The 25,716-nt window shown below is 58.7% G+C and overlaps 3 protein-coding genes across 4 annotated transcripts in view; 2 read left to right on the top strand and 1 right to left on the bottom strand.

Moving 5' to 3' along the window:
* Positions 1–257, bottom strand: part of PTP4A2 (protein tyrosine phosphatase 4A2) — a gene marked incomplete at its 5' end in the record, with an annotated part of 4,681 nt that extends 4,424 nt beyond the window's left edge. The window contains one exon of the mRNA XM_079325577.1: positions 133–257. Within this exon, the coding sequence (XP_079181703.1) occupies positions 133–257 (125 nt within the window). The remainder of the gene's footprint in view (positions 1–132) is intronic.
* A 59-nt stretch (positions 258–316) lies between these two features.
* Positions 317–21,135, top strand: COL16A1 (collagen type XVI alpha 1 chain; the record flags this gene model as incomplete). Its single annotated transcript, XM_079325576.1, is given in 55 exon segments — positions 317–408; positions 1,121–1,165; positions 1,391–1,427; positions 1,546–1,590; positions 1,592–1,643; positions 1,646–1,662; positions 1,741–1,776; positions 1,856–1,891; positions 1,967–2,059; positions 2,154–2,198; positions 2,483–2,518; positions 2,618–2,671; positions 2,776–2,892; positions 2,969–3,004; positions 3,111–3,218; positions 3,296–3,418; positions 3,528–3,581; positions 4,058–4,099; positions 4,195–4,230; positions 4,383–4,436; positions 4,504–4,572; positions 4,690–4,734; positions 5,609–5,635; positions 5,714–5,779; positions 5,864–5,917; positions 5,997–6,050; positions 6,145–6,198; positions 6,331–6,375; positions 6,454–6,570; positions 7,218–7,253; positions 7,410–7,484; positions 7,592–7,636; positions 7,904–7,948; positions 9,506–9,559; positions 9,640–9,693; positions 10,201–10,254; positions 10,343–10,387; positions 11,019–11,072; positions 11,150–11,185; positions 12,343–12,405; positions 12,526–12,597; positions 13,506–13,559; positions 13,642–13,686; positions 14,432–14,476; positions 14,567–14,620; positions 15,011–15,064; positions 15,928–15,978; positions 16,784–16,873; positions 17,421–17,456; positions 17,543–17,587; positions 17,671–17,859; positions 18,200–18,266; positions 18,349–18,525; positions 20,594–20,671; positions 20,779–21,135. Coding segments are annotated over 55 exon segments (3,510 nt in total). The 3' UTR covers positions 20,982–21,135.
* Positions 21,136–22,034: 899 nt separating this feature from the next.
* On the top strand, positions 22,035–24,815 carry PEF1 (penta-EF-hand domain containing 1). 2 transcript variants are annotated; one of them, XM_079325683.1, is made up of 5 exons: positions 22,035–22,176; positions 22,716–22,899; positions 23,353–23,508; positions 23,935–24,078; positions 24,407–24,815. In XM_079325683.1, exons 1-5 carry the CDS (start codon positions 22,159–22,161, stop codon positions 24,634–24,636), a joined length of 732 nt encoding a protein of 243 aa, XP_079181809.1. In that variant the 5' UTR covers positions 22,035–22,158; the 3' UTR covers positions 24,637–24,815. The 2 variants fall into 2 exon arrangements, with proteins under 2 accessions (XP_079181809.1, XP_079181810.1); XM_079325684.1 differs by lacking the exon at positions 22,716–22,899 and having other exon boundaries at positions 22,080–22,176.
* Positions 24,816–25,716: the final 901 nt, after the last annotated feature.

Below are 25,716 nucleotides of genomic sequence, written 5' to 3'. Positions count from 1 at the left end.
GGGGGGGTCCAGCCCCAGGACCCTTCACATCCCACTTCCCCCCTGGCAGGGCCGGCCTGGAGAGATCTGCGTGGTGGGGCCCAAGGGCCAGAAGGTACCTGGGGGGTTTGGGGGGTGACAGGTGGGTCTCACCTGGTGGCACTGCCAATGCTGACACCCCCTGTTGCCCTCCAGGGTGACCCTGGCCTCGTGGGACCTGAGGGCTTGGCTGGAGAACCAGGACCCCCGGGCAAGCCAGGCTCTCCAGGGGTTGGCATTCCAGGGAAGCCGGTGAGGACCCCCGTGCCAGGGCGGTGTCCCCACGGTGGGCACTGCCATGGGAGGTGCCACTCCACAGGCAGGGCTGACCCCACCCTCTGTCCCTTTCAGGGTGACCCCGGTGGCCCTCCAGGTGCCAAGGGAGAGAAGGTGAGTGGAGGGGAGGGGGTCCCAGCTGCCCCCCTTGTCATGATCCGCTCAACCCCAGTGGGAGTTGATTTCGACCTCAGGATGCAAAAGACAAAAAGCAGGAGACTCAGGATTTATTCAGCAGAAAGCAGCAATGCAGTTTATTGTGTGAAAACAATTCAGTGTTGTGAGACAGAGAGAGAGAGATAAAAGGACAGAGAGGGAAAGGATGGATGTGTACCAACAGAAGGGACACATCCTTGTGGTTGTCCAGCAAAGGACACGTCTTCAATCCCTTGGAGAGAAAGAGATCTCAGAGTCTCTTTAGGAAAGTCACTTTTTATAGTCCTTTTCCAAAGTGAGTGGCCTCTGGCCAAAAGGTGGGGAGATTTATGAACTGTTGTATGGGGAGATCACTGCAAACAGCCCTGGGCCAGCATCCACCTGGGCCAGGCCAGAACTCAGGTCAGAGCGGGCGGTGGGTCCTGGGTCTCTGATGATGGTGGTGAGGCAGATCAGAGAAACTTCAGACCAACTCTGACACCCCATGCCCAGAGCAGCCTGCAGGGCAAGGGGGGCTCTGCCATCCCATCCACAGCTGAGCTGGAGCCATCAACCATCAACTCTGCCTGGGTGGCCCAAAGACCGGCTTGGGGGGACAGGGTGTCACGGGGGGCCCAGGGTTGTGCTGCTCCCCCTTGCTGAGCTCAGTTTTTCCCATCTCTGGCTGCAGGGCAGCCCGGGAGCTCCTGGAGCCGGAGGATCGCCTGGGACACCCGTGAGTAGCAGCAGGCGGGGTCAGGGTCGGGTTTCTTGGCTCGGGGTCGGGGCTGCTCTTGGCCGGAGAGGTGACGGGATCCCAGCTCGGGAGCCGGGAGGGCTTTGGGAAAAGCAAAAAAAAATCGCTCGGGGTCAGGATCGTCCCGTGATGCGGCTGGTTGGCCGGCATGAAGGGTGCTGGTGGCACTCCCTGAAACAGCCCCCTCCCCATTTTCTCCCGCAGGGTCTCCCCCGGTGTCCTGGGGCCGAAAGGAGACAAGGTGGGTGCGGTGACAGTGACGGTGACAGGGTGGGTGGGGGTGGCCTGGGGTGGTCACGGGCACATCCTGGGGGTCACCCCCACCCCCCAGCCTCTGTCTCACTGCTCCCACCGCTCAGGGCGAGCCGTGCGAGGTGTGTCCCACTGTCCCCGAGGGGATGCTCGGCGGCCATCGGAATTCCCGGCCAGCCGGGACCCCGCGGGGAGCCCGGAGCGCCCGCAGGGACGGGGTCTCGGTGAGTCTGAACCCGGGGATTCGTGGGGTGCAGGGCAGAGTCACCCCAACAGCCCTGATGTTCCCTCTGTTTCCCCAGGACGCACCTGGCCCAGCAGGACCCAAAGGGGACAGGGTAGGTGACACGGGGAGGGCTGAGCTGTCCCCAGCTTGAGGACACCGAGCACCGTCCAGCTCCTGCTTTCCCTTCCCAGGGAGATCCGGGCATCCAGGGCATGAAAGGGGAGAAGGTGAGTGTGTGACCCTCCGTGCCACCCCCTGCTCGGCCGCTGCAGCCCCTGAGCTGTCCCCTCCTGCCGTGCCAGGGGGACTCGTGCCTGTCCTGCGACCTCCGTGTCCTCGCCGCGCTGCGCCGCGGCCCCGCCGAGGGGCTCGAGGGGGAGCCGGGGGTGCTGCCGGTGAGTACCGGGCGGGACCCCCCTGTCCCACGGCCCGGTGACCCCTGGTGGGGTGCTGTGGGTGCCGGTGAGTGACCATATGAGTGTCCAGCAGGGTGAAGTGGGGCTGTCCAGTCTGGCTGGGATCAAGGGCGAGAAGGTGAGTGACCCTCCCCCGCCCCCTTTCACATCCCTGGGAGGAGTGGGAATGGCTGGATAATCCCATGGGGTCGGGACAGGCTGATCCTGTCCCTTTTTCTGATCCTGTCCCTTATTCTGATCCTGACCCTAATTCTGATCCTGACCTTGGTTCTGACCTGACCCTAATTCTGATCCTGACCCTAATTCTGACCCTGACCCTAATTCTGATCCTGACCTTGATTCTGATCCTGACCCTAATTCTGATCCTGACCCTAATTCTGCCCTGGCCCTGCTCCGTTTCAGGGGGACAGTGGCCATGTGGGACCCACGGGCAGACCGGTGAGTGGGGACACTGCGGGGACACAGGGAGGGGTCTGGAGGTGCCAGAGCCGAGTTTGGGGACCGTGGTGTCACCTCTGCTGTGCATTCTCGGCGCAGGGAATCCCAGGAGAGAAGGGAGATCCAGGAGCGCGGGGGCTCAAGGGAGAGAAGGTGAGCGCAGCCTTGGGGACACCCCTGTCCCCGCCCTGTCCCCGCCCTGTCCCTGCCGTGTCGCGGTCCCCAAAGCCAAACCCAGCCGGGATGTCCCTCCGCAGGGCGAGCAGTGCGGGCAGTGCCCTCCCAGCCCGCAAGCCCTCCAAGGGACAGCGACAGTGCTGGCAGTGCCGGGGCCACCGGGAGAAAGGGGTCCTGCTGGCCCCCCGGGCAGAGCGGTGAGTGCTCCCCGTGCCCCCCGTGCCCGTTTTTTTGGGGGAAGCCCCACCCTGACCCATTCCTGCGTTTCCCCAGGGCAGACCCGGAGGCGCTGGCGACAAGGGACAGAAGGTGAGAGGGGCTCGGGGTGGCTCCCAGCGGTGGCACAGGGCTCTGTCACCCCCGCGCGCAGTGTCCCCTCCCTCCCCGTGCCAGCCTTGTCCCCTCTCTTCGCCAGGGTGACGCTGGCAGCCCCGGGGACCCGGGCACGCCGGGCATGGCCGGGGTCCCTGGGCTGTCGGGTGAGCCTGGCATCAGGGGACCAGCCGGCCCCAAAGGCGACAAGGTGAGATGGTGACACATTTTGGGCAGCCGCTTGCCGTCCCCGCCGTGTCACCAAGCCCTGCTGTCCTCTCCCCGCAGGGAGACGCCTGCGAGCCCGGCCCCGCCGTGCTCAGGGACATTTCGGGCGTGGCGACAATCCCGGGACAGCCCGGGCCCCGAGGGGAGCAGGGCCCGCCGGGCATCGGGCAGCCGGGCAAACCCGTGAGTGCCACCCCCAGGGCCACCCCCCCAGGGCCACTCCCCAGGGCCACCCCCCAGGGCCACCGCGCCGGTGCCATCGTGTCCTCGGGGTGACCCTGCTGTGTTTTAGGGGAAGCCGGGGCTGCCGGGGGTGCAGGGCCCCGCCGGGCCAAAAGGGCTGCAGGTGAGTGGGGTGTGGGGTGCAGGGGACACCCCACTGCCCCTCTGTGTCATTTGTGGGGTGTGGGGTGCAGGGGACACTCCACTGCCCCTCTGTGTCCATTGCGGGATTCTGGGGACACCCTACTGCCCCTCTGTGTCAGTTGTGGGGTGCAGGGTGTGGGTGTGGAGTCCTGGGGTCACCCTAGTGCCCCTCTGTGTCAGTTGTGGGGTGCAGGGGACACCTCACTGCCCCTCTGTGTCCATAGTGGGGTTCTGGAGACACCCCACTGCCCCCCTGTGTCATTTATGGGGTGCAGGGGATACCCCACTGCTCCTCTGTGTCAGTTGTGGGGTGCAGGGTGTGGGTGTGGGGTCCTGGGGACACCCTACTGCCCCTCTGTGTCAGTTGTGGGGTGTGGGGTGCTGGGGACACCTCGCTGCCCCCCTGTGTCAGTTGTGGGGTGCTGGGGACACCCCACTGCCCCTCTGTGCCTGTAGGGTGAGCCAGGCCCGCGGGGGATTGGCCAGCCAGGACCACAGGTGGGTTTTGGGGTGCCTGTGGTGCCTGTTTTTGTGTCCCCTGCTGTCCCCTGCCACGTGGCTCTGGTGCCTTTCCCACACTCTGCTTTTCCCAGGGAGACCCCGGGAGCACCGGACCCCCCGGACCCCCTGTGAGTTGGTTTGGGATTTTGGGGTGCTCTGGGTGATGGGGCAGTGAGTGGTGGGGTCACACCTCTCCCAGCCCTCCGTGCGCACTGTGGTGACTTTGGGGACAGCACTGTCCCCTCACTGGGAGGAACCAACACCCTGTGCTGCCCCCCAGGGCCCCCCCGGACCGCAGGGACCCCCGGGGACGGCGGCAGAGAAAGGTGCCAAGGTAAGGCAGCGTCCCCCAGCCCTCGGTGTCCCCCCTGCTCCCCAATCCTGCTGTCCTTCCTCTGCAGGGCTCTCCGGGCCCCAAAGGTGCCACGGGACCCCCTGGACCACCAGGGAGCAGCGTCACAGGGCCACCTGTAAGTCCTGCCCTCCAGCATGGGTGGTGTCACCCTGCTGCCACCCTGCTGCCACCCTGCTGTCACCCTGCTCCTGGGCCAGCCAGGGAGTTTTCCTCACCCTCCTCTTCCTCACAGGGCCCCGAGGGGCAGCGGGGGCTCCCCGGGTCCAGTGGGCAGCCGGTAGGTGTGGGGGGCTGTGCCATGGGGGATGTTTCAGAGGGGCTGTGCCAGGGTTTGGGGTTCTTTGAGCCTCTTCAGGCACCAAGTTCTGGAGCTCTTAGGTTCCTGCTCTGAGCTCTTGGGCTCTTTCTTCGTTGGGTATCTTAAATAAGCAAAGCAGCTCATGGTTACAAAGGTTATTTATTACAAAGCACATCAGTCTCAGTACACAGACAAGCAATGGGAGCAAAGCAGAAATGCAAAAGGCAGGGGGATAAAAGCCACAATGGCTAAAAGCACCAACTCTCCCCAGTATAAACTCTTATATAGGATTTTTTCTAGCAAGCTCAGACACAAACTCAGACCAGCACTCCTTAACCTGTTAGAATTCCAGTTTCTTAGCACACCAGGTTATGTAGAACTACACACACAATCTATCGTGTTCTATCTAAGAAATGTAACAATATTCTTACTGTAACTCTATCATGTCTAAGTCCTGTCTACAACTGTGGGCTTGGAGCTTTTCCTGAGGATATCAGTGTGTTTCAACCTTCACTAGAACACTCACTGCTGCTGTGGCATTTGAAACCTTTTACTCACTAAAAGCATCAGAACTCACCCTAAAACTTATTCAATCCCTGCACTCTGATTTCTGTCTGAAGAATTCAGAGAGACCCCTGACTCACTGACTCCAACACCGGGGGGCTGGGGGGGTCACACGGTGGGTGGGGGCACCGGGGGGTCACAGGGTGGGTGGGGGGCACTGGGGGGTCACAGGGTGGGTGGGGGGCACTGGGGGGTTCACACGGTGGGTGGGGGCACCGGGAGGGGGTCACACGGTGGGCGGGGGGCACTGGGGGCTGCCCTAACTCCCATCTCCGTTTTCCTCTGGCAGGGGGAGAAGGGCGCCCAGGGAGAGAAGGTGAGTGGGGGTCCGGGTTGATCCCTCCCCCCCCGTGCCGCCCCCTGCCCGCCCTGCCCTCACCCCCTCTGCCCGCAGGGAGACCCCGGTGAGTGCTCCTGCCCCTCCAGCCCCCGACAGGACCCCAATTACAACGGGATGCCGGTGAGTGTCACCCCCTCCCGGCTCTGTGTCACCCCCCCGCCCCGTTCCACCCTCCCAAATTCTCTCCCCGTTTTTCACCCCCAGGGAGCCCCAGGATTATGGACGGGCATGTCCTGGCAGCCCCAGCCTGGCCCGCAGGTCGGTGCCACCCCTGCCGGGCCCCTCCCACTCCTTTTCACCCCTCGCCTCTCTCTGATTGTTTTTTGGGGTTTTGCAGGGCCCCCCCGGAGCTCCCGGCCCCCCTGGCCCCCCCGGTGCCCCCGGTCGCCAGGTGAGCGATGGGTTAAGGGGGGAGAAGCAGCGGGAGGAGTGGGGCCCGTCCTGATCTTTGAGCTTTGAATATTCCCTGGGATTGGTGGATTTAGGGAATGCCAGGACACAACGGCTTGCCCGGACTGCCTGGACCGGCTGGAGACCTGGTAGGTGGTGACAATCGCCATGGCAATGTCCCCACGGCGGGGACAATCCCTCCCTCCATCCCTCCATCCCTCCATCCCCCCATCCCTCCATCCCTCCATCCCTCCATCCCTCCATCCCTCCCTCTTTTCCAGGGACCTCTGGCCGTCGTGGCTGAGAGGAACATCGAGGTGCTGAAGGTGAGAGGCTGGGGATGGGGTCACCCTCCTGCCCTGGGGGACCCCTCGGGGCTCCCCTGACTCCCCTTTTGCCCCCAGACTCTCTGTGGGGACTGTGCCCAGCTGCAGGCAGCCCTGGAGGCTCCTGGGCGAGTGGAGGGCGAGAAGGGGGATGGGGGCATGCCAGGTGCCCCTGGCAGTGAGAGCTGTGCCCGGGTGAGTGTCCCCACAGCTCTGGGTGGGAATTTTGGGGGGATGGGGGCATGCCAGGTGCCCCTGGCAGTGAGAGCTGTGCCCGGGTGAGTGTCCCCATAACTCTGGGTGGGAATTTCGGGGGGATGGGGGCATGCCAGGTGCCCCTGGCAGCGAGAGTTGTGCCCGGGTGAGTGTCCCCAAAACTCTGGGTGGGAATTTCGGGGGGATCTGGGCATGCCAGGTGCCCCTGGCAGTGAGAGTTGTGCCCGGGTGAGTGTCCCCAAAACTCTGGGTGGGAATTTCGGGGGGATCTGGGCATGCCAGGTGCCCCTGGCAGTGAGAGTTGTGCCCGGGTGAGTGTCCCCAAAACTCTGGGTGGGAATTTCGGGGGGATCTGGGCATGCCAGGTGCCCCTGGCAGCGAGAGCTGTGCCCGGGTGAGTGTCCCCAAAACTCTGGGTGGGAATTTCGCTGCCTGACGTCCCCTGGCCGGGCGGGGGTGAGGTTGGAGAGACACTCCCAAGTCCTGGGGAATTGGATTTTGTGGGGATTGGGGGAAACTCCGCGCTCTGGACGCACTTTAAGGACACTCTGGGAATGCGGGGACATCCCCGGGGAGGGACAGGCTCGTCCTCTGTCGCATCTGGGTGACTCCGGGTTTTTTCCCAGTGTTTTGCCCAATTCCCGCGGGCGGAGGAGGCTCGGGTGAGTGACGCTGGTGTCCTGGTCACACCCCCTGGTCCCCAGGGCTGGTCCCTGATGGGCATCCAGGGCTGCCCCCCATTTGTGGGGGCTCAGGAGTGGGTGGTGGGCAGTGGGCAGAGCCACCCCGGGCTGCTGATGTGTCCCCACTCCCCGCAGGTTGACAGCCCTGACTGTGCCGGTGACCCCGGGCTGCCGGGTGCCCCAGGAATGCCAGGAGAGAGAGGAGAGCAGGTGGGTGCCATCCAACCCATCCCCGGACGCTCTCCTGCCATCCCAGCCCGTCCTGGGGGCTCGGGCAGGTCCCTGTGGTCACCCCTGGCATCCCCACCCCTCCCCAGGGCTCCCCAGGACTGCGCGGACCTCCAGGACCACCCGGACCCATCGTAAGTAGCCCAGCTCGGGGTGGGGGGTTTTGGAGGGCTCAGAGCCCCTAAAAGCAGGTGGCCAAAGGGGCCTGGCACCCTGAGGCCGTGGTGACAGAGGCACGGGTGTGACACGGCACGGCACGGATGTCCCCGTGGAGGCTGGAGAAGGAGGTGACGCTGCTGCCAGCCCGGAGGTGGAGCAGGAGCTCCGTGGCACCCCCGGGGCTCAGCCCAGGCTCCTCCAGCGCCTTTTCCAAGCTGTGACCTCCCTGTTTCTCCCCTCAGGGCCCCCCGGGCTTCCCTGGAACGCCGGGCGCCCCCGGACTGCCCGTAAGAACGCAGCACGGCTCCGCTCTGTGCCCTGTGTCGCTGTCGCTTGGTTTGCCTGTGTCCCTTGTCCCTGTCCCCGCCGGGAGCAGCCGCGGCACAGCTGCCCCTCCCCTCCCCTTCCGCTCCATCTCCATCCTGCCATTCCCACCGCTCCATCCCAAAGCAGGGGGTCCCGGCGGACCCGCGATGATCTTCCTGAGCTCGGGGAGCTGCTGCTGGCACTCGCCACCTGCTGGGTCCCTTCGACGCTGCCCCTGCTCCAGGTGTGCCGGGGACCTGCCACCTGGGCTGGGTGACCTGTCACCGAGGATGGTCACCAGGGACACTCCTCGTGGCGACCAGGAGGATCCTGTGTGTGACCGGTGCTGCCTGGGCTCATCCTCCTCCTCCTCCTGTGGTCACTCAGCCTCCAGCTCCATCATCCCCATCATCCCCATCATCCCCATCATCCCCATCATCCCCATCATCTCCATCATCTTCATCATCCCCATCATCCCCATCATCTTCATCATCCCCATCATCCCCATCATCCCCATCATCCCCATCATCCCCACCATCCCCATCATCCCCATCATCCCCATCATCTCCATCATCCCCATCATCCCCATCATCCCCATCATCCCCATCATCCCCATCATCCCCACCATCCCCATCATCCCCATCATCCCCATCATCCCCATCATCCCCACCATCCCCATCATCCCCATCATCTCCATCATCTCCATCTTCATCCTCAACTCCATCTCCATCTCCCAATCTCCATCTCCCAATCTCCATCCTCCATCTCCATCATCCCCATCATCCCCATCATCTCCATCATCTCCACCATCTCCACCATCTCCATCATCCCCATCATCTCCATCATCTCCATCTTCATCCTCAACTCCATCTCCATCTCCCAATCTCCATCCCCCAATCTCCATCCTCCATCTCCATCATCTCCATCATCTCCTCCATACTCATCTTCATCCTCATCCCCATCATCCCCATCACCTTCATCATCTCCATCATCTCCATCACTCTTCATCATCTCCATCATCATCCCCATCATCCTCATCCTCATCTCCATCTCCTCTCCACCCTCCTGCTCCACCCCGCTCACTGCCCACAGGAGCTGGTGGTGGGGCTGTGCCGGCGGCTCTCGGAGGATCCTTCACTCCTGCTCGTGTCCCCTCGTCGTGTCACTAATGTCACCGTCACCCACGGGCTCTCTGGGCTCTCTGTGGGCCGTGCTCTGCGGTGTGCCAGTGTCCTGTCATTCTCTGTCACCTCGGCACCATGTCACTAACCCACCCACCCCGGAGGTCCCCATGGTGCTCCAGGCTGTCCCCGTGTCACCCTGGGATGATGGAGCCCCCACTCAGCCCCCCCAGGGCTCAGCTTTTCAGGGTGACAGTGCCAGGGTTTGAGCGTCCCCACCACACCTGGGCACTGCCCCCTGTGCCTGTGGCTGTGCCAGGGGTGGAGGGAGCCCAGGCAGGGTCCCAGCAGGTCCCACAGACCCCCAGGAGGGGCTGTAGGGGACCCCCCTGCATCTCCTCTCTTCTCCCCACCAAGGGTCTCCAAGGGGAGCGTGGCCCTGCGGGGCTGGCTGGAGCCAAAGGGGAGCCGGTGAGTGCTGTGGGGAGAGGGGACAGGGGGACATCGGTGGCACCTGGGTGGCACTGCAATGTCACCATCCTCATGCACAGGGACCTCCAGGACAGCCTGGCTACCCCGGGGCCACGGGGCCCCCTGGCCTTCCCGTGAGTACTGGGGGGACCAGCCAGACCCTGCTGGCCCCCAACCCCCTTGGGGGCCCCTGTGGCCCTCCTGAGACCCCCCTATGCCACAGCCATTCGTGCCCCAAATCACATCCATGCCCCATGCCCCAATCCTGCCCCATATCCCATCCATGCCTCAAATCCCATCCTCATCCCAAACCACATCCTCGTCCCACATCACATCCATGTCCCATATCCCATCTGTGCCCCATGTCCCATCCCTGTGCCATGTCCCTCCAATGCCCCAAATCCCATCCCTGTGCCCCAAATCCCACCCATGCCCACTGTCCTGTCTGTGCCCCACATCCCTGCCTCAAATCCCATCCCTGTGCCGTGTCCTATCCATATCCCATACCCCACCTATGCCCCAAACCTCATCCATACCCCAAATCCCACCTCTGTGCCATGTCCCACCCATACCCTATATCCCACTGATACCCCAAATCCCACCCCTGCCCCTTGTCCCACCTTGTCACCCTCCTTCCCCAGGGCATCAAGGGCGAGCGAGGCTACGTGGGTCCCCCTGGAGAGAAAGGGGAGCTGGTGAGAACCTCAGGGTCCTGCTCTGGGAGGGCAGTGGGGCTGGGATCCTTCCAGCCACATCTCCCTGACCCTATTCCCATCCTTTCAGGGACCCCCTGGCGTGGATGGGCTGCCAGGTCCTGTGGGGCCAGCGGTAGGTGCCCACCCTGGGGGCTGTGGGGTGGCAGGGGGTGGCTTTGGGGGCTGTGGGGAGCTGTGGGGTGTCCCCATCATCTCATCCCTGTAACAGTGATGGGTTCTTCTGCTTTCACTTAGAGCCAGGATTAAAAAACATACTAAGGAAATGGATTTTTTTTTGTGTTTGGGTTTGGTTGTTTATTAAATCTTATCAAAAAGAAGCAAGTAAAGTGGAGGAAGATACAGCTGCTACAAGCTCTCTTAAAGCTAAACAGTCCAAAAGGGAATTAATACTTATATTATTTATACTTTTAATCTAATAACTAAATTTTCATGACCCACAATGTGACACTGACTGACCAACCAGAAACTATCACCTGAAATCATGAAAAAGAAGGAAGATGAACACTGAGACACCACCCAAAATCCTCCATCTTGTCCCATACTTATTGCTATATTGTAAAAACCTCAAGTTTAAAACCCTTCACCACGTGAAATCACACACTTCTATTTAAATACACACCCGTGATTTTAACTCCATCACTCAAATTTAGAAGCCTTCTCCAACGGGGTCAGTGACAGAAAGAGCAGAAAGCCAAAAAAAAAATCCCAAATTTCTGGGATCCAGCAATCCCATCTCTCTGCAGGGTCCCAGGGGTGAGCGTGGACTCCCAGGAAGTGCTGGAGAGAAAGGGGACCAGGTGAGTGTCCCCAAAGGGGGACAGGACCCCCACGGGGTGTGGCTGTGGGGTCTGGCTCAGCTCTTTTGTCCCCACAGGGTTTCCAGGGCCAGCCTGGCTTCCCGGGACCACCGGTGAGTAAATCCCACTGGGAATTTTGGGTACATCCCTCTGGGAATTCCAGCACTGTGGTGTTCCTGTTGTGTGTCCCTGTCCTGGTTTGGAGGACAGGTGTCTGCCAAAAAAGGCAGGAGCTTCTCTTTGAAATGGAGAATGTAAACCCCCTCCCTCCAAATTATTATAATTTTGAAATTAAGGGGCTCTCAGGGAAAGATATGGGAATTAGGAATAACAGTTCTTTACTAGGAAAATTAAAATAGAAATACAGTATTACAAAGAACAATCCCAACCTCTGCCAGAGTCAGAATCCAAGCTGACACCTGTCAGTCAGTCAGGGTGGTGGCACAGTCCCATTCCATGGTGGCTGCATCCTCCTGCAGTGGCAGATGTGGTTCAGCTGGAGCAGTGCTCCTGGAGAAGGTGCAGTTTCCTCTGAAGGTCCAGGGATGATGTGGAAAGGTCTGGCTTTCCTCTGGAATCCAGTGGAAAAGGCTGCTCTGGTGTTCAAAATCTCAGTTTTTATCTGAGTAGGAAATGTTTGTCTCCTCCCCCTGGCTGGAGCATCTCCCAGTGGGATGATGGAATTTTATCAGTCATGCCCTGGGACTCAATGGCCATGAACAGGAGATATCTCCTGGAGGGAGGATGGGCTGTGGGAAGATAAAGATGATTGCCCAGCTGGTTTAAAGATGGCCCATTAGCAGATAATGTGTGCCAGGAGATAAAGATCACTGCCACACCCAGTTTTAAACAATGGCCCATTAACAGGAGATCATTCCCACAGAGATAAGAATCACTGCCACACCCAGTTTTAAACAATGGCCCATTAACAGGAGATATCTCCTGGAGGGAGGATGGGCTGTGGAAAGATAAAGCTGATTGTCCCAGCTGGTTTAAAGATGGCCCATTAGCAGAGGATATCTCCCATGGAGATAAGGGTCACTGCCCCACCTGGTTTAACAGATGGTGACAGAATCCACATTTCTGACACATCAACCCAACACAGTCCCCATGTCCCCACAGTGCCAGGGATGGGGACAGGGGGTTCTACAGGGGGGACACAAGTGGGATGAGATCAATCCCATTAAAATAAGCTAGGGAAGAGCCGGATTTATGGGCTGGGCTCTTCCGTTGGGATCCCCCCTTCACCCCACACCCCTCTTCTCTTTAGGGTCCCCCTGGTTTCCCAGGAAAGGTGGGTCCAGCCGGGCCACCAGGGCCTGTGGCCGAGAAGGTGAGTGCCAGGGACGAGTGCCACCAGCGATGGCTCTGTGCTGTCACCGCTTGTCCCTCGGGCTGTGCTGGGTTTGGTGCCAGCCCCGCTGTGCCTGTGACCCCCCTGTGGCTCCTGTAGGGCAGCGAGGGCATGCGAGGCCCCACGGGGATGCCAGGACCCCCCGGGCCCCCTGGACCCCCGGGAATCCAGGTAAGAGCCCCTCTGGGTGTCACCCTTGGGTGCTCCTGGGAGCACCAATGGCTGTTCCCAACCCAGGGATCTGTTCCCATTCCCAAGGATCTGTTCCCATTCCCAGGGCCCTGTTCCCATTCCCAGGTCCCTGTTCCCATTCCCAAGGATCTGTTCCCCTTCCCAGGGATCTGTTCCCATTCCCAGTATCCTGTTCCCATTGCCAGGGCCCTGTTCCCATTCCCAGAGATCTGTTCCCATTCCCAGAGCCCTGTTCCCATTCCCAGGGCCCTGTTCCCATTCCCAGGGATCTGTTCCCATTCCCAGGGCCCTGTTCCCATTCCCAAGGATCTGTTCCCATTCCCAAGGATCTGTTCCCATTCCCAGGGCCCTGTTCCCATTCCCAAGGATCTGTTCCCATTCCCAAGGATCTGTTCCCATTCCCAGGGATCTGTTCCCCTTCCCAGGGATCTGTTCCCATTCCCAGTATCCTGTTCCCATTGCCAGGGCCCTGTTCCCATTCCCAAAGATCTGTTCCCATTCCCAAAGATCTGTTCCCATTCCCAGGGATCTGTTCCCATTCCCAGGGACCTGTTCCCATTCCCAGAGATCTGTTCCCATCCCCAGGGCCCTGTTCCCATTCCCAGGGCCCTGTTCCCATTCCCAAGGATCTGTTCCCATTCCCAGTATCCTGTTCCCATTCCCAGGGCCCTGTTCCCATTCCCAAGGATCTGTTCCCATGCCCAAGGATCTGTTCCCAACCCCAGGGTCCTGTTCCCATCCCCAGGACCTGTTCCCATCCCCAGGACCTGTTCCCATCCCCAGGACCTTGTTCTCATTCCCAGGGTCCTGTTCCCATCCCCAGGACCCTGTTCCCTCTGGGACCCCCCAGAGCTCCCCAATGTCACATTGTCACCTTGTCCCCACAGGGCCCCGCTGGCTTGGAAGGACTGGATGGCAAGGATGGGAAGCCAGGGCTGAGGGTGAGGCTCCGGGTTTTGGGGTGGGGGCAGCCACCCCATAACCCCCCCAGGACACCCCTAAGCCATTTCTCTTTCTCCCCAGGGTGACCCCGGCCCCCCCGGTCCCCCAGGGATGATGGGTCCTCCGGTGAGTGTGATTTACCAAAATAAGAGTGTTGGTCTAATACTGACACTCAACTGTGATGGACAAAAGACTCTCTAACAATTAAAAGTTTCAAAGTGTGTGTTTATTCAGTGTGAGGTAACCCTCTAACACACAGAATCACAGGTGATCTCAAAGTCTGTTTATTGACAAAGGATTCAAACAAATCCATATTCATAATTACAGCCCCTCCCATTCCTCACTTGTTGTGGTAATTAGCTGGAATAGCTAATGTGTGAATGACTTCTTAAATTAAGTTTGGTCATTTTGATGGGGAGGGGTCTTAAAAGGACATTTTTTATCACTGACAATACAAATAATTTCTGGGGATAATCCAGTTTTCCAAAGAATGGGTTTCTGCTTGCATTGTCCATGTTTCACTGGTTTCATTTTTCCCATTGCAAGCACAGCTGAGCAAACATAAAATGACAGACAACCAATTATTTAAGCATCAAATAACTACTCCCTTCCAACTTTTAATTATTTCCAACAAGGTAACTAAAATCCCAATTTTCTAAGATCAGTGTTTCGAGTGACAGCCCTCCTTGTCACCCCTCCCTTGAGCTGCGTGTCTGGCACCTGAGGGGTCCCCTGAGTGGGGACTGTCCCAACACGTGTTTATGGGGACACTGAGCTGCGGGTGGTGGCCCTGGACCAGCACCTGGTGTCACCTGCTGGCTGTCACCTGCTGTCACCTGCTGTCACCCACCCATCTCTTTCCCCTCTCCAGGGCTTCAAAGGCAAGACAGGACACCCAGGGCTCCCAGGACCGAAGGTGAGCCGTGGTGACACTGGCTGGTGACACCCCCCAGCCCCTGAAGATGCCACTCACCGCTCTGCCCGTGATGTCCCCTCCTCTTTTTAGGGTGATTGTGGCAAGCCCGGCCCCCCGGGCAGCACGGGCCGGCCGGGAGCTGAGGTGAGCGCGGGCTGGGCGACCCCCGGGGGGGTGGGCACCCCTTGTCACCCTTTGTCACCCCTTGTCACCCCTTGTCACCCCTTGTCACCCTTTGTCACCCCTTGTCACCCCTTGTCACCCCTTGTCACTCTTTGTCACCCCTTGTCACCCTTTGTCACCACTTGTCACCCCTTGTCACCCTTTGTCACCCCTTGTCACTCTTTGTCACCCCTTGTCACCCCTTGTCACCCCTTGTCACCCCTTGTCACCCTTTGTCACTCTTTGTCACCCCTTGTCACCCTTTGTCACCCTTTGTCACCCCTTGTCACCCCTTGTCACCCTTTGTCACCCCTTGTCACCCTTTGACACCCTTTGTCACCCTTTGCCACCAACTCCCCCTGCCTTCCTCAGGGTGACCCCGGACCCGCGGGACCCCAAGGCCGGCAGGGACCCCCAGGGCTCATCGTAAGTGGGAGTTGCCCCCGTGAACAATTTTTAAATATCTAAACAAGCCCAAGCCGTGCTCTGTGTTTAATTATATTTAGCTGGTTTTCTCCCTATTTTGCTGACTTGTTGTTTTTCTACATATATTTTTTTTATATATTTCTTAGTTTAAACCAGTGTTTATATATGTTGTTTATATTGCTGTTATATGTTTATAACAAGTGCACAGCATTAACCATTTTTAATTGTTTTTATGCAACTTTTTAAAACCCTTCAAAGCTACTAAAACATAAATTGTACTAAATTTAAAAAAAACCCAACTAATAAACCAAAATACCGAAATTAAAAACCCAAAATAAAAGTAAGCAACAAAGTTCTAAACAGTTCCAAATCAAATAATTGTACCTTAAAAACTCTTATAAAATGCATAAATAGAATAAAAGCACCAATCAAAAAATGCATAATCACGTTGAGTGGTCTTAAAATGTATAAAACTAGAAACTATAAAACTAATATAAAACTAAAAAGTAAACAATAAATCAGCTTCTACATACAATATTAATATGTTAATTATTAGTTATTATATATAGTATATAGTATATACTATATACTATATAGTATATTATATTATATATTGTATATTATAGATATTTGTTATATATAATTATACATTAATATATTTATTCTTATTGTATATAATACATATTAATTATTAATAATACATACTATATAATATAAATTATATTATATTTATATTAATACTACTACTACTACTACTACTACTACTACTAATTATTATTATTATTATTATTATTATTATTATTATTATTATTATTATTATTATTATTATTATCCCCAGCTGATCCCCCTTTTTCTGTCCCCAGGGCCCCCCTGGCAGCCCAGGCCAGCCGGGTCCTGCCGGCCTCGCTGGAGTGGTGAGTAGGGGTTTGGGATTTGGGGTTTGGGGTTTGGTGTTTGGGATTTGGGGTTTGGGATTTGGGGTTTGGATTTGGTGTTTGGGGTTTGGTGTTTGGGATTTGGGGTTTGGGGTTTGGGGTTTAGGATTTGGGGTTGGGGTTTGGGTTTGGTGTTTGGGGTTTGGTGTTTGGGGTTTGGTGTTTGGGATTTGGGGTTTGGGATTTGGTGTTTGGGGTTTGGGTCTGGTGTTTGGGGTTTGGTGTTTGGGGTTTGGTGTTTGGGGTTTGGGTTTGGGATTTGGTATTTGGGGTTTGAGGGTTTGGTATTTGGGGTTTGGTATTTGGTATTTGGAGTTTGGGGTTTGGGATTTGAGTTTGGGGTTTGGGGTTTGTTATTTGGGATTTGGGGTTTGGGGTTTGGTGTTTGGTATTTGGGGTTTGGTATTTGGGGTTTGGGGTTTGGGTTTGGGGTTTGGTGTTTGGGGTTTGGGGTTTGTTGTTTGGGGTTTGGTATTTGGGGTTTGGGGTTTGTTATTTGGGGTTTGGGGTTTGTTATTTGGGGTTTGATGTTTGGGGTTTGGTATTTGGGGTTTGGTGTTTGGTGTTTGGGGTTTGGTATTTGGGGTTTGGGATTTGGTGTTTGGGGTTTGAGGGTTTGGTATTTGGGGTTTGGGATTTGGTGTTTGGTGTTTGGGGTTTGGGATTTGGTGTTTGGTGTTTGGTGTTTGGGGTTTGGGATTTGGGATTTGGGGTTTGGTATTTGGTGTTTGGGGTTTGGGTTTGGGGTTTGGGATCCTCGTTGCTGATCCCGACACTCCTGCAGGGGCTGAAGGGCGAGCGCGGCTCGGTGGGCGAGCGGGGTCTGCCTGGAATGCCGGGACAGCCGGGACCCCCGGGACACCCGGGACCACCGGTGAGTGCAGCACGACCGCGGGGACCTCGGGTGTCCTCGGGATCTTTCTGGTGTCCTGGGGTGCTCCCAGTGTCCCTGGTGTGTTCCCAGTGTCCCCATCATGTTCTCGATATCCCTGGGGTGTTCCCAGTGTCCCCATTATGTTCTCGATATCCCTGGGGTGTTCTCGGTGTCCCTGGGGTGCTCCCAGTGTCCCCATCATGTTCCCAGTGTCCCTGAGGTGTTCGAAGTGTTCCCAGTACCTTCCCAATATCCCTGGGGAGTTCCTAGTGTCTCTGAGATGTTCCAGTTATCCCCGGGATGTTCTCAGTGTCCCTGGGGCATTCCTATTGTCCCTGGGATGTTCCTGTTGTCCCTGGGGTGTTCCTGGTGTTCCCGGTGTGTTCCCACTGTCCCCGGGGCATTCTTGATGGCCCTGAGATGTTCCAGGTATCCCCGGAACATTCTCAGTATCCCCGGGATGTTCCTGGTGTCCCCAGGACATTCCCATTCTCGGGGTTGTCCCCATGGTGTCACCTCCTCACGCTGCCCTTCTTTGACCTCGCAGGGAGAGCAGGGACAGGACGGACCCGTTGGGAAAGAGGTAGGAGCCGGGATTTCTGCAACTTTTCTGGGATTGCAGCATCCTCTGGGTGGAGACATCCCCGTCACGCTGCTCCCGTTTTCCAGGGACCCCCAGGAAAACCAGGTGTGGCAGGACCAGCTGGACAGAAGGTGAGGGGAGCCTGTGCCACCAGTGCCACCCCGGTGTCCCACAGCTGTCCCGGCATCCAGAACTGAACTTCTCCTGTCTGCAGGGTGACGCCGGATCCCCCGGAGAGAGGGGGTTCCCCGGGGAGAAGGGCAGAGCCGGAATGCCGGGGGGTCCGGGGAAAAGCGGCTCCATGGGGCTCGTGGGGCCCCGGGGTCCCGCGGGAGAGAGGGGACCCCCGGGCTCGCCGGGCCCCGCGGGGACCCCCGGGCTCCCGGGACCCCCGGGGATGATGGTAAGGACGGGGGGCCGTGCGGGGGGCGGGTGTCACTCTATAAGAGTGACAGAGCGGCGACAGGACACAGTAACTCTCTTGCACGGTGCAAGAAAGAAGAATTTATCAAAGGAAGCCATTGTTTAAATAAGAGAGTTCGTGAAAAACAAAATATAGTTCATTGGTCAGAGAAAGAGACACCTCCTGTCCCAGCAGGTGTTTATCTTTTGTTATAATTATACATATAAGCCCCTAGCTTGGGAAAAATCGTAGCTGAGGCTGAGAAAGCCAGACTAGAAAAATCTTTTAAGGTTCTCCCTGCCCCTGTGCCCCTCGCGTGTCCCCTCGTGTCCCCCCGCAGGGAGATGTGGTGAATTACGACGAGATCAAGCGATTCATCCGGCAGGAGCTGAACAAGATGTTTGACGGTATCGAGGGGGTGGGGGCGAGGCGGGGGGACCCTCCTGGTGTCCCCGCTGTGTCCCCTGAGCTCGGCCCGTGTCCCCGCAGAGCGCATGGCCTATTACACCTCGCGGCTGCATTTCCCGGTGGAGATGGTGGCGTCCCCGGGCAGACCCGGTCCCCCCGGCAAGGACGGGCTGCCCGGCCGCCCGGGACCCCCCGGCTCCCCGGGGATGCCGGGCCAGATCGGCAGAGAGGGTCGGCAGGGCGTGCCGGGCATGCGGGGTACGTGCTGCTCCCGGGGTGTTCCCGGTATCGCCGGGGTGTTCCCGGTGTCCCCTGAAGTGTTCCCGGTGTCCCCCGAGGTGTTCCTGGTATCCCCGGGGTGTTACGAGTGTTCCCCAGGGTGTTCCTGTTGTCCCCCGGGGAATTCCCGGTGTTCCCCGAGGTGTTCCCAGTGTTCCCCGAGTTGTTCCCGGTGTCCCCGGGGTGTTCTCGGTGTCCCCAGGGTGTTCCCGGTGTTCCCGAGTTGTTCCCGGTCTCCCCGGGGGTGTTACCGGTGTCCCCCGAGGTGTTCCCGGGGTGTTCCCTTTGTTCCTGAGGTGTTAACCGGTGTCCCCGAGGTGTTACCTGTGTCCCCGAGATGTTCCCAGTGTTCCCCGGGGTGTTCCCGGTGTCCCCGGGGTGTTCCCGGTTTCCCCGGGGTGTTCCTGAGGTGTTCCCGGTGTTCCCGAGGTGTTCCTGGTGTTCCCCGAGTTGTTCCCGGAGTCCCCAGGGTGTTTTCGGTGTCCCCGGGGTGTTCCCAGTGTCCCCCGAGTTGTTCCCAGTGTTCCCCAGGGTGTTCCCGGTTTCCCCGTGGTGTTCCAGGTGCTCCCCGAAGTGTTCCCGGTGTCCCCGGGGGTGTTCCCGGTGTCCCTGAGGTATTCCCGGTGTTCCCCGAGGTGTTCCCTATATCCCCAGGGTGTTCTTGGTATCCCCAGGGTGTTCCCGGTGTCCCCGGGAGTGTTCCCGGTATCCCTGAGGTATTCCCGGTGTCCCCGAGGTGTTCCCAGTGTCCCGAGGGTGTTCCCGGTGTTCCCCGGGGTGTTCACGGTATCCCCAGGGTGTTCCCATTGTCCCCGAGCTGTTCCCGTTGTCCCCAGGGTGTTCCCGGTATCGCCGGGGTGTTCTCGGTGTCCCCAGGGTGTTCCCGGTGTTCCCGAGTTGTTCCCGGTCTCCCCGGGGGTGTTCCCGGTGTCCCCCGAGATGTTCCTGGTGTCCCCCGAGGTGTTCCTGGGGTGTTCCCTTTGTTCCTGAGGTGTTACCTGTGTACCCGAGATGTTCCTGGTGTCCCCGAGGTGTTACCGGCGTTCCCTGAGTTGTTCCCAGTGTTCCCCAGGGTGTTCCCGGTATCCCCGGGGTGTTCCCGGTTTCCCCGGGGTGTTCCAGGTGTTCCCGGTGTCCCCAGGGGTGTTCCCGGTGTCCCCTGAGGTGTTCCCGGTGTTCCCGAGGTGTTCCTGGTGTTTCCCGAGTTGTTCCCGGTATCCCCGGGGTGTTCCAGGTGTTCCCGGTGTCCCCAGGGGTGTTCCCGGTGTCCCCTGAGGTGTTCCCGGTGTTCCCGAGGTGTTCCTGGTGTTTCCCGAGTTGTTCCCGGTGTCCCCGGGGTGTTCCCGGAGTGCCCAGGGTGTTTCCAGTGTCCCCGGGGTGTTCCTGGTGTCCCCGGGGTGTTCCCTGTGTCCCCGAGGTGTTCCCGGTGTTCCCGGGGTGTTCCCGGTGTTCCCGGAGTGTTCCCGGTGTCCCCGGGGTGTTCCCGGTGTCCCCGGGGTGTTCCCGTTTTCCCTCGGGGTGTTTCCGGTGTCCCAGGGTGTTCCCAGTGCCCCCAGGACATTCTCACTCTCGCCAGTGTACCCAGGACGTTCCCAGTGTCCCCAGGACATTCCCAGTGTCCCGGGGATGTCCCCAGTGTCCCCAGGACATTCCCAGTGTCCCGGGGATGTCCCCAGTGTCCCCAGGACATTCCCAGTGTTCCCCAGGACATTCCCAGTATCCCGGGGATTTCCCCAGTGTCCCCAGGACATTCCCAGTGTCCCGGGGATGTCCCCAGTGTCCCCAGGACATTCCCAGTGTTCCCCAGGACATTCTCAGTGTCCCCAGGACATTCCCAGTGTCCCGGGGATGTCCCCAGTGTCCCCAGGACATTCCCAGTGTTCCCCAGGACATTCTCAGTGTCCCCAGGACATTCCCAGTGTCCCGGGGATGTCCCCAGTGTCCCCAGGACATTCCCAGTGTTCCCCAGGACATTCCCAGTGTCCCTGCCTGTGGGATGCTGTGGCTGTGCTGGGATCTCACCCCTCTCTACCCGCCTCTCTCCCAGGTGAGCCGGGTGCCAAAGGAGAGAAAGGCGAGAAAGGTGTTGGGCTGATGGGGGACAGCGGCCCCCCGGGACCCCCAGGTGAGCCCACCACCCTCTGCGTGACCCCCCCCAGCCCCACCTGGGCTTTACTGCCACCCCCTCACCCCATCACCCCACCCACCCCTCTTTCTCTCCTTCTCTTCCAGGTCCCCAAGGGCCACCAGGCTATGGGAAGATGGGTCCCCCGGGCCCCGTGGGGCAGCAGGGCATCCCTGGCATCCCCGGGCCCCCCGGTGCCACGGGGCAGCCGGGCAAAACCGGGCACTGCAGCCCCGCCGAGTGCCTGGGGGCCGTGCCCATGGAGCAGCCCCTCTTCCAGCCCAAGAACGTCAAGGGTCCCTTTGGCTGAGGGGGGGCCGCCCCCCCGGCCCCGCCAGTTTGCTGTTAATATTGTTAATATTGTCTCCCCGCTGTGCCGGGGCCGTGCCCGTGGTGGGGGGCTTGGGGGTTGTACAATGGCAGGGGCAGGTGGATCCTGCTCCAAAAATACACCTGTGCTGGTGGCCCGTGGGTCTCTGCATTGTCCCCAGCCCTGTCACCCTGTCACATCCCAGCCCTGGGCTGGTGGGATGCCAGTCCTGCCTCTGGAGGAATCCCAAACTAATTCCAGTGGATATCCCAACTCTCAGCTTGGGATTCTCACTCTCCTCTCAGCTGACCCCAACCCTGCTCTTGGGCTGAGCCTGATCCTGCTTGGAATTCCTGGGAATCCCAAACCACCATCCCATCCCTGCTCCTACGGGAATCTCGGTCCTGCTGTCAGGGGAACCCCACTCCTCATTTTTTGGGGTGATCATCCCCACTGCCAGGCTGATCCTGGCCACATTCCCGGGTGTCACAATCCACTCAACCCCAGCGGGAGTCATGATGGTTCATTCAACCCCAAGGTGCAAAAGACAAAAGCAAGAGACTCAGGATTTATTCAGCAGAAAGCAGCAATGCAGTTTATTGTGTGAAAACAATTCAGTTTTGTGAGACAGAGAGAGAGAAAGGATGGGATGTAGCTACAAACAGAAGGCACACATCCTCATGATGGACATGTCTTCAATCCATTGGAGAGAAAGAGATCTCAGAGTCTCTTTAGGAAAGCCACTTTTTATAGTCCTTTTCCAAAGTGAGTGGCCTCTGGCCCAAAAGGTGGGGAGATTTATGGACGGTTGTATGGGGCCAGCATCCAACTTGGCCAGGCCAGAACTCAGGTCAGAGTGAGTCGTGGGTTCTGGCTCTCAGTCGTGAGAGCAGATCATAGAAACTTCGGACCGACCCTTCCACCGGGCTGACCCGGGATGAGCGCCCGGGAAATTCCAGCCCCGCTCCCGGGGAGCTCCCGGCTCTGTTCCCTCCCGGTGGGCCCCACCTCTCCCAGCCGCCGTTGCCGCTTTAAGGCTCCCGTCGAGCGCGCGCTCCCCGCGCGTCACCGCTCTGCCTCCGCTCCGCCCAGGGGGCGTGGTCATATGCAGCGCAACCAATGGGAGCGGTTTTTCCCCGTGACGTCATAAGGGCGCGGCCGGGGCGGAACACTCGCTATGGCGTACCCGGGGCAGGTCCGGTACCGGGACCGGAACCGGGAACGGGAACCGGGACCGGAATCGGGAACCGGGACAGGGACCGGGGCCGAGACGGGAACGGGAACCGGGAACCGGGATCGGGAACCGGGAACCGGGAACCGGGGTCGGGAATCGTGATCGGCAGTGGCGGCAGGGAAATGGGACCGGGATCGGCGCTGGGACTGAGACTGGGATCGGGATCGGGACAGGGATCAGAACCGGGATCGGAGGAGTGGGAGCGGCGGCGAGGAGCCCGACCGCAACCGGGGAACGGGAATTGGGGACCGGAGGAGCGACCGGAACTCGGAGCAGCACCGGGGACAGGGGCCGGGACTATGACCGCGACCGGGACTATGACCGGGACCGTCATCAGGACTGTGACTGTGACCGGGACCGGGACTGTGACCGGGACCGGGACTCTGACCGGGGGCGGGGATCGGACCGGGGGCTGCGTCCAGGGTGGGTGACACCCCCCGTGCCCATCTCGGTGCCCGGTGTCCGGTGCCCGTCTCACACCGGCTCTGTCCCCTCCCCAGGGTTTCCCCGGCGCAGGACAGCCCCCCCCGGTCGGGCCTTACCCCGGGGCTCCCTACGGCGGGGGGCCACCCCCGGGACCCTACGGGCAACCCCCACCGGGGGGTCCCTACGGCGGGGGGCCACCCCCGGGACCCTACGGGCAACCCCCACCGGGGGGTCCCTACGGCGGGGCGGCCCCGGGAGGTGAGTCCGGGGTACCCGGGAGCGATGGGGTCCCCACCCGGTGCGGGGTCGGGGGGCTGCGGTGTCCCCAGTCCGGTGCCCGGGGGGAGAGCTGGGGGTTGAGCGAGTCCCCAGCTCAGAAGCCACCGCGAGAATGAAATTCAACATCCCGGTTTATTATTTTGAAATCCTGGAGGAGGAGGAGAAGGAAGAGGAGGAGGGAAAGGAGAGAGAGGAGAAGGAAGTGCCGGGCAACCCTAAAACTTTACACCCACACCCGTGTCCCGGTGCTGCCGCGTTTTTGGGGGTCCCTCTCCATCCCGGAGCACCGGGCTCTGATTCCCGGGACATTCCCAGCCCTTCCCGCCCTATTTTCCCGGGCAGTAAATCCCGTGGGAGCCATCCCCGGGGGCAGCCCTGCCCCGTGTCTGTCCGAGGGGACGGTGACAGCGCCCATGGCCTCTCCCCGCGCAGGGAATGCGCCCCCGGGGGTGGATCCCGAGGCGTTCTCCTGGTTCCAGACCGTGGACACGGATCACAGCGGGTTCATCTCCGTCAAGGAGCTGAAGCAGGCGCTGGTCAACAACAACTGGTCCTCGTTCAACGATGAGACCTGTCTGCTCATGATCAGTGAGTTTGGGATTTCTTTCCCCTCTTCCTGGTGGTGATCTGGTTTATTTGGATTTTGGGGTGAAGCCCATCCCCTTTTCCCAGCTGGAACCAGAGCTGGGCACACCAAGCATCTCCCAGGACACAAGTGAATGGCCCAAAATTCTGCTTGGGAAAGAAAATCCCAGCTCTGCACAAGCCCAGATCGCACAAAGCCAGAGAGGAAAAAGAGGGAAAGCCCAAAAAACGCAGAAAGTGACCCAGAGCTTGCCCCAACCTCAGCTGTTGGTGCCGTTTCTTACCAGCCTGAACGCTCCCGGTCGATCCCAATCCTTGGGGGGGATTTTTGGGATCAGAGCAGGATTCCTGGGAGCTGTGGCGTGGATCCTGGAGCTCCCTGGAAATTCCTGCAGCTTTTCCCCTCCTCCCTGCCCTGTTCCTGCCCAGACATGTTTGACAAGACACGGACGGGGCGAATCGATGTCTACGGCTTCTCCGCCCTGCTGCGCTTCATCCAGCAGTGGAGGAGCCTCTTCCAGCAGTATGACAGGGATCAGTCGGGCTCCATCAGCTTCAGCGAGCTCCAGCAAGGTGGGTGAGGGAATTTTCCACTGGATAAACCAAGCTGGAGCTTCTCAGGGGACAGGAGGTGATGAGGTGCAGCAGGGTTTGGGCACAAACTTCCTTCAGGAAACCCAGAATTTCCCCTCAGCGATGAGTGGCTGGATTTTTGGGAGGAGCTCTTGGGTGTGTGTAAAGGGAAAAATGCCTGGAATTTGTGGTTTGATTCCTCTGGAGAGCCCTGCCCCGTGCACACCCTGAGTGGGAGGTGTGGGAGTGGGGAATGGAGTGGCAGAAGAGGACACAACCCCTCCCCATCCCTTTGGGAAGCTTTAACCCGACTTTTCCTTGCTCCCAGCTTTCTCCCAGATGGGTTACAACCTGAGCCCCCAGTTCAGCCAGCTACTGCTGACCCGGTATGCCCAGCATTCCCCCAATCCCAGTATCCAGCTGGACAGGTTCATCCACATCTGCATGCAGCTGCAGAGCCTCACTGATGCCTTCAGGGAGAAGGACACGGCTCTGCAGGGAAACATCCGCCTCAGCTACGAGGATTTCCTTGCCATGGTGGTGACCAGGATGCTGTGACATCCCCACTCCAAAAAGCTGGGAATTCTGGAGCTCTCCAGGAGCATCAGCCATCCTCATCTTCGCTCTGGGATGAGGCTGAGCCTCCCTCCAAGCCTGAGAGTTCCCTCCCGGGGCCAAATTTCCAGCTTGATCCACCCCAAATCCTGCTGGGTTGGATCTTTGTGGCCAAACTGGGGCAGCCAAACCAGCTTAGATCCCGTGCCAGCCCCAAATTCCAGCTTCACCCCGAGGTGCCTGCAGCAGAACATCCCAAATTCAGGGAGGAAAAGCAGAGCCTTGGGTTTGGAAGCAGCAGGAAAGGGGAAAATGAGGACAGAGCTCCTTCCTTCCCTCCCTGAGTGCCCTGGGAGCACATCCCACCCTGGGAATGTTTTCCTGGGGGGTCTCATCCCTGTTTTTCTGGGGGAATGGGATGTGCTGCTGCAGCCCCACAGGATCCCCTCGCTGCTGCCAATCCTGAAGCCAAATCCAGACCAAGTTTAGAGCTCAATTTTTCCAGCTTTGGAATAAAAGGTGTCGTGCTCTGGCTGCTCTGTGGTCTCTGTGTGCAGGGGAGGCTCCAGGGGACATCAGGTGGCTTTTGTCCCAGGGCTGGACACCATTCCTTGAAATCAATTCTTGAGAATTCCATGTCAAAATAGGGAAGAAATATAGAAATAGAGAAGAGAAGAGAGTAAAGAATTGTGAAAAGAATGGAGAAAAGAATAGAGGAAAGAATGGAGGAAATAAATAGAGAAAAGAATAGAGGAAAGAAGCGAGGAAATAATAGAGGAAATAATAGAGAAAAGAATGATGAAAAGAAATAGAGAAAAGAATAGAGGAAAGAATAGAGGGAATAAATAGAATAATAGAGGAAAGAAGGAAAACAATAAAGAAAAGAATGGGGAAAAGAATAGAGGAAAGAATGGAGGAAAGAAGAGAGGAAAGAATAGGGAAAATAATAAAGAAAAGAATGGGGAAAAGAATAGAGGAATGAATAGAGAAAAGAATGGTGGAAAGAATAGAGAAAAACCCAGAAAAGAATAGAGAAAAGAACAGAGAAAAGAAGAGAGAAAAAATAGAGAAAAGAAAGGACTG

The sequence above is a fragment of the Erithacus rubecula genome (assembly GCF_903797595.1).
Source record: "Erithacus rubecula genome assembly, chromosome: 23".
In the NCBI taxonomy this organism is placed as follows: domain Eukaryota; kingdom Metazoa; phylum Chordata; class Aves; order Passeriformes; family Muscicapidae; genus Erithacus; species Erithacus rubecula.
This window is presented reverse-complemented; position numbering and strand designations above follow the sequence as displayed.

What these genes read in the sequence shown, in the direction of transcription:
- PEF1 (XM_079325683.1), top strand. An exon ending in GACCTGTCTGCTCATGATCA is followed by an intron (nt 23,509 to 23,934) that starts GTGAGTTTGGGA and finishes GTTCCTGCCCAG; the next exon opens with ACATGTTTGACAAGACACGG. An exon ending in CTTCAGCGAGCTCCAGCAAG is followed by an intron (nt 24,079 to 24,406) that starts GTGGGTGAGGGA and finishes CCTTGCTCCCAG; the next exon opens with CTTTCTCCCAGATGGGTTAC.